We start from the raw sequence: 7,369 nt of genomic DNA on the forward strand, positions 1-7,369 counted from the left end.
TGTCTGGGAGGAGTTGAGCTGAGGTGGGGCTGTGTGAGGGGAGCATTTAGCTCACTTTTCCACTGTGTGAGCTGTCATTCTCCCCTCCCGCTGCTGTGGAAATGAGATAAAACTGAGCCGCCACTTTAGGAAGCTCTCTCACTCACTTGTGCAGCCAGAAACTTCTGAAGCCCAAAGGTACAAACGCTTGGCGCGCCGTTGTGGTGCTGGATGGCAGCTGTTGGGGGGATCAACAGGTGGAGGGGATGAAGATTTGATTTTTGCAGCTTTTGGATTTTTTCAAAAGCAGAAGTGAGGTACTTTTGCTTTGACTGTGAGACTATTCTTGATTTGTCTCTGATTTTAAAGAAGACCCCTGACCTGAGACGACTACAGCGCACCTCTGAAGAGACTATGAATGTGCTGTCGAACCCAGCGATCAGGGCCCAGGAGCAGTCTCTAGCTCTCTGTGGCCCCGGGCCTGTCCAGGATTTGCCCCACTGCCCTCCAGGGTTCAACCTGAGCTCCCGCCTTAACCCCACGCCCATGCTTGGCCTCCAGAGTGGCCAAAGATCCACCAAAGCTCAGAGGGAGCTGAGCCCCGAGGAGCAGCAGGAGCTCAGGAGGAAGATCAACAGCAGGGAGAGGAAGCGCATGCAGGACTTGAACATCGCCATGGACGCCCTGAGGGAGGTCATGGTGCCTTACGCCTCCTCGCCATCTTCTGCCTCCTCCTCTCAGTCCCACCAGCCTGGAGCTCCTCCGGGCCGCCGCCTCTCCAAGATTTCCACCCTGGTCCTGGCCAGAAACTACATCCTCCTCCTGGGTTCGTCTCTGCAGGAGATGCGGCGTCTACTGGGGGAGGTGAGCGTGGGGATGGGGGTGAACACAGGGCCGGTCCCCCGGCTGCTGCTCACCGGAGGGTGGCCCCTCATCTCTGGCCCCAGTCAGCTCCTCCTCACCCAGGACTCCCTCCTCACCTCAGCAGCCCCCTCCTCTTCTTCCTCCACTTCCTCGTCCTCTGCTGCTAAATGCCCCCTGCTGTCTCCGGGCTCCATGGAGGCCTCGCTGGCCCCTGTGCAGTGGAGCTCTGCGGGGGCCTCAGGTGGGCCCTCGTGCCCCTGTGGAGTGTGCAGACTGCCTAGATTTAGCCACTCCACCCCGGCTCCCAGATTCCCGAAGTGAAACCTCGAAAGTGGATTTCTGAAGGACGGATTTGACTTTTTCTTTTTTTACATGAATACTTATTTAACATTTTTAACATGTTTATAATAATTTACTGCAATTACTCACAATCGTCTGTTATTCTTTTTAAGCCCAATGGATCCATTCTGTAGTTGGTAAGACCGTTTCTTTGTGAAGTCAATCTAATAATCCCCCTTTGTTTCAGAGATAAGATGCATTTCATTCCTCTTACGTCACAGAGAAACAGCTGACTGATGATTCTTATAGAAAGTGTGCGCTGTAATGACTGTATGCATGGTGTTTGATAGCAGTGTTGAGTGAAAGACGATGACAATTTAATCTGGAGAGTGCCCACATCAAGGACTCTTATGAAATAAAACTTTTCATATTTAAAAGCTCTGAAAACCTATTCTCAGTTTCTCACTATGAGCAGTGGGCTCCAACATGAAGTCAGTATTACCTGTCAAAGCAGTTGTGGTGATTTCACATGAGGGAGTCTCGTATTTGTGTTTTTGTCTGTTCTTTTGGGTTTTGTTATTAAATGGTGATGTCATGTATTTCCACAATTTAGCAATATGCTGTAAGAGTCTGATGACAGTTCTTTGACTGCCTGCATGATTCCTGTTTTTTTTTTTTTCCCAAACTTTCTCTTCATTGATGCATATTGACCAGTAAGTATTTAATATTAGATTGAGAGCGATGCCCCACCAGGAAGCCCAACATTTCTACTTATGCTCTTGTTTGAATGTTCACAACTAAATCTGGGTGGAGGAACTGAGCTTTGAGCGAGGCCCTGAGCCCTCAGCTGCTCCAGTGGAGCTTCCAGGTGAGAACGAGTGCGTGTGCGAGTGTGACCAGGCGGAAATACATGCCTTAGCACATTCACTCTGGAAAAGTGACTAAATTAAATATACCGGATTAGTGTACATTCACAATGCTAGATGTTTGGTGCACATTGAACTGTTTTGTATTATGATGGACAATATTATCCAACAACAATATGTAAAGCAAATGAAACCGAAAGTGAAAATAAATGGCGGATGGTGGGAAAAATGGGTCTCAGAAAACAAAGAAAAAATGATTAAATCTTTAGGAGAACCCTGAAGTTGAACTGGCAGTAGAAGTGCAGAACTGGCTTCAATGAGCAGGCAGACTCCTCCCTCCTCTGTGTAAATAGTATAAATCAGCAATCTGCTATTTTCAGTTTCTCCAGCAAATGTGAAGACACAAAGTGACATCATTTCACACTTGTTTTTACTTGTAATGTGATGTCAGGCATCATGTACAGCCCTTTTTGCTACAGCCAGAAGCGTAATTGCTCCCTGGATTATGGTCATTGGCAACTTTTTCTCCAGTGCATGAAGCACCACCTTTATGTACCTCACCAGAAGTGGATGGTTGGATTTAGGCAGCCAAAGCCTTGTGGTTAAGGTTAGTGAAAAACAGCAATAAACACTTCATGAGTGCTCTTTAATCTTAAATGCATTTCCTCATTATACTGATAAAAATCGTAGTCCGGAGTGAATGACATTCCCACCAACGTGCATTTCCTGTTGCAAATTGGTTGTATGCAACACGTGATTTCTAGGAGAAAGAAAACCACACCACTTTTGTCAGTTTTGAAATTTCAGCTTCTGACCCCTCTCTTTCCTCTAGTCAGAACATCTCATGATACCTTGAAAAGGCATTCACTCATTGAAAATGAATGGACACCGTGTTCAGCGGGCTTCGCCGCTGTCTCTGACGATTTGTTGAGCTGAAACGCTTCTTCCACCCTCGGCGCTGCCTGAAATAGTGAAACAGTCCTCATCTCTCCCCTATTCATCGCCCCAACAAGCAAAAGATCAAAACCCACCCGTGTAATTACTGCTCCGCAGAAAGGAGGCCTTTTGATTATTAGCCCCCTCTCTCCTCCATCCTCAAATTCTTGATGTTTCTCTGTGTTAAGGAGCTGGGATGGGCGATTTGGTGCTACTCATTACAATCACTCCACAATATGTTCAAACGCCCAGAAAATGTGTCTCGCTGAATGGAGTTCACTCCTGCAAACGCGCCACCCCTCTGGAAGAAAGCAGGCAGCCTCATTCTGGGCGAGAATAAGAGGCGCTGGTAGGAGGGAGGATGTTCTCAGCCACAACCTGGCCCTTAGCACTGCCTGCATGAATAATAATAATGAAAATAATCATAATCATAATGCTGATAAAATACTCAAAATAATTGCTACCCCGGAATAAGAGGATTATGGAGGGTAGATATGTGAATAGTGGCGCGTGAAAGGACGGGAATCTATTAGCATCGGGGTGGACAAAAGAGGAGCTGGATGCCATTAAGTGAGATTAAGCTAAATAAGGCTTGATTTTCTTGCAAGGAAAAAAGAGGAAGGAGAAGAGGGTGAGAGTGAAGGAGGAGAGGAGGGGGGCGGGAGCGAGAGCCTGATTCATAGATCAAAGTAAGATGGCCAAACTTCACGTCTTTCATTTACATATAGCTGCTTTATCTCTGGAGGGATTAGCTACCTTGCTATTTTCTCCGGGTTGCTCTCTATTCTGCCACCTTTGCTCGCCATCCATTTCGTCCTGCTCTCAGGATGGTTCAGCCCTTCTTCTTCTCTCTTTTTTTTTTTTTTTTTAAGTTTGGCTCCTTAATTTCTCCCCCCTCTCACTCTCTGCTCATTCTCTCTGTTCCTCCAAGAGGCTCTCACTTTCTCCTGTTTGGTGGTTTCATTGTTGCAGCTACGCAGGGGTCTGGTCTGGCTTTGTGTTAGCACTTTAACTCATCTCCATTTCATCACTGTTGTTCAATGGAGCGAGGAGGGCTCGTAAGACAATGCACGCACACATGCACGCGCACACACACACGCATGCACGCACAGTCCGCTCGCTGTGGACGACGACCAGAGAAGCAGACTGAGCACTGAGAGTTAAAGGCGAAGCGCATGCAAAAGCTGTGTCACTGTTTTCTAGAAATGTTACTTCACCTCTGAGAGAGACCTGGTCAGCAGGGCAGCATGAGAACATTACTACAGCAATAAATCCAATGCAGACATAAACAAGAAAAGTGTCAAATGGTATAAAAGAGTGTGAATAATATCCAGTTAAGACTAACAAACAGGTTTGAAACCTAAACTATGCAGAGTAAAAGTTACTATTAAAGGTGGGGTTAGTCTTTCTGGAGGAAGATCGTTGACATTCTCTGAATCTGAAATTTATCAAACGTCTCCTCACGGTCTGCTGTGTGCAAATGGGAAGCAAATAAAATGCCTCAGACCGAGCCACACAACACAATTCAAGCCAATCGGTGACAGGTGGCGTTTGTGCTCGTGCACAGGACAAGAGGAAGGGGCGGGGAGATGGAGGGGTGCGAGAGGGACGGTAACGCTGACATGCTAGCGTGCAATCACATCGTGAAGACGGAGAGATGGCGCTGTCAGCCATCTTTCTCCGGAATGACTCATCCCAACTAATTTAGGAGCGTTGACCGAGAATGCTTTTTTCAAATCCTTTAATTTGAATTCACTAATAATTCATCAGTCCTACTTGGAGTAATCTTTGCAGCCGTACACAGGTGGCCGAGGTGTACAAGGACGTACGTTATGAGTGACAGAGCCACAGAAATATAAAGGAAATTTAAATGTTCACGATGTAGCTCGCCATCTCTGTGGAACCTTCAGTGTTGCTGCAACCCCGAAGCTTCAAAAATAAGACAGCATTATGGCTCTTTGTATGAACCCTACACTGACATGACAAGGTAGCAACGAGAATTAGCGGTTAGGATTGTACTTTTTAGACCATAACTGTCTTGCGTGCCGCTAAAGGGTGAGTTTGATAGCATGCTTTGGTTATCAAAGTGTCAAATGCTAAATTAAGCTCTTTTTTCTTTTTCAATATAAAGATTAAATTTGTAGAGCGGGTGAAGACATTTTGTGCACCAAATGTAGCTTTAAGTGTAATATAGCTTTCAAAAATCTTACTGGTCATTTGTGTGTTTAAACTCTGAGTAAGTTTGTACTTTCACCTTCAAGTTACAGGTAGCCATAAAGACTGTACTGTGCTACAGCTGCTAGAGTTCAGGAGGCTCGTACTGGTGAAACTCAACATGACTTAACTGACAAGAACCTGAAAAAAGTGGATGTGGTGTGTCTGGTAAGTGAGAAAAGCCCAGCGTCCCAGGTAGAGACCAAGAAAAATGACAGCAGCAGTCGTTTCAGCAAATGACCCAAAACGACATCGCCTTGAGCGGCAAAGCCCCTAAGCGGCAATAAGAATGATGACTCTTGGTATTATAGAGCCACAGAGGTGAGGGTGGATGGATGGGACCACAAAATGTGGGGCTTCAACACGGGAGACCACGGTTTGCTTTCCATTTCCATCTGACAGTCAACATATTTCTTTAACCTTGACCACAGTCATTCCCTCAGTGTGTAGTTCTGGGTGCCAGTTCCAAAAAAAAAAAAAAAACAAACCAAAAAAAACATTTTGTGGTTTAATTTGGATGAGTTTTTAACATCATTATACACCTGTTACCTCCATACTGAATATTAACATTTGCCTTTTTATTTTCAAATCTGTCTCCAACCTTAACCAAGTGTTTAAGTTGGCTAACCTTAACTCTGCTGTGTTGCTGTGTATCATAAAATAAAAAAATATTACAACATTATCAATGGACGTAACTCAGGATTTGCAAATTGATCTAATATCAACCTTGGCAATGGTTTAAACATGATTACACACTCTGTAGGTTCCTGATACTGAAGACTCCTGGACTTGGTGAGGTAATCACTGCCACCGCCATCACTGCTGGTTTTTAGCCTTACAAATACTTGCTGGCACCCATGTTGCTAAAGTGACTTTTGAAAAGCTATGTTTTTTAGCATCCATTTAGATATCTGCATTGTGTGTTCAACCGGTCACTTTCTACTCCAACAAGTGTCTCGGTTGTGGATCATTGTCTTCCACTGTCCCCTCTCCTGCAGCCTCTCATCTCAGAGTGTTGTTTGCCTCCAGCCTTTGTCGTAATGTTTCACAGCACTTAACCAGTCAACGTGGGGAGTCCTTGGCTTAGGAAGTCCTGAGCCATAAATTTCATCTCCACAATGAGCAGAGCACAGGGGCTGGTCAGGACCCCCATTTACTTTCTAACCCAGCTTTTATTCATCCCCTCCCTAAATAACATCGGGCCCTCCTGTGCTGTCCCACCCTGAAATTCCCGATCCCCTCTGTCACCCCTTCTTTCTCAGGCCGAGCTGATACAACAGGGTTACCGCTGAGCCCGCCGGCCCGCTCATTAAGCATCGTGTTCTCTCCCACCCATTCCAGCCCTCTGTCCCATTCACACCGCGGTCCTCATTACAACTTTACAGGCCACCATCGACCGTCACCTCATTACCCCTATCAACCAGCTAAAAGACGGGCTGAGATGGTGTGTGGTCACAGGAGATGTATTGTCTTTACAAAATCTGAAATGATCTCTAAAGCTTTGCAAATTATTTGGTTTAGTGGTGATACAAGGCTGATTTTAAGCTGAATGGGTTCAATAATTTGTATTTACGTGTTAATGCTGCAGGTGGAAACAGTGAAATAACCAGTAAAACATTAAGCAGCAACTCACACTGAGACTTTATGGGCATAATAATGGACGTCAAGCTCTGGTTTCCTTCTTCTCTATCACTATTAAATGTATTTATTTAGAAAAAAAAACATTAAAATTCCATTTTTATAAAATTACACAACAAATATGTAGTTATTTATTAAAAAATATGTAAGCATGAGAGGAAGTGAGAAGTATTGGTTAATAAGAAATACACTGTGACATTTCTAAACAGATAAACAATTATACCTCAGTAAACTACAGCTTTAGAGCCACCAGTGAAAAGAGAAATCAGTCCTTTCTCACACTTAAGTCTTATTTGGGGCCCTGGAAACCTCCAGATACCAGGGGAATGCCACGGTGGTCCGATGCTTTAACCCTCAAACCCCCAGATTTGATATTTCAACTCCAATATTTGTCACTTTACTAGTCATCCTTCCAGAACTTGCTAAAACACCTAAATATACTCCCAGCTCATGAACATTCGGAGGATTAAGGTGTTATTGAGCACTGTAATAATACAGAGGTGTGTTTGAAGTAGATAAAAAGGATGCTGTGGGGTCCCCGGTGCTGAGGTCTCCCTGAAGTCACCATGAACAGCATGTCTGCTGTTGTTTGT

General features: G+C 44.9%; 1 protein-coding gene across 1 annotated transcript; it reads left to right on the forward strand.

Moving 5' to 3' along the window:
• The first annotated feature begins 393 nt into the window (after positions 1-393).
• On the forward strand, positions 394-1,164 carry olig1 (oligodendrocyte transcription factor 1). Its single transcript, XM_041951464.1, has one exon. The coding sequence runs from the start codon at positions 394-396 to the stop codon at positions 1,162-1,164; it is 771 nt and encodes a 256-aa protein (XP_041807398.1).
• The last annotated feature ends 6,205 nt before the right edge of the window (positions 1,165-7,369 follow it).

Source organism: Chelmon rostratus, chromosome 13 (genome assembly GCF_017976325.1).
Source record: "Chelmon rostratus isolate fCheRos1 chromosome 13, fCheRos1.pri, whole genome shotgun sequence".
Classification (NCBI taxonomy): domain Eukaryota; kingdom Metazoa; phylum Chordata; class Actinopteri; order Chaetodontiformes; family Chaetodontidae; genus Chelmon; species Chelmon rostratus.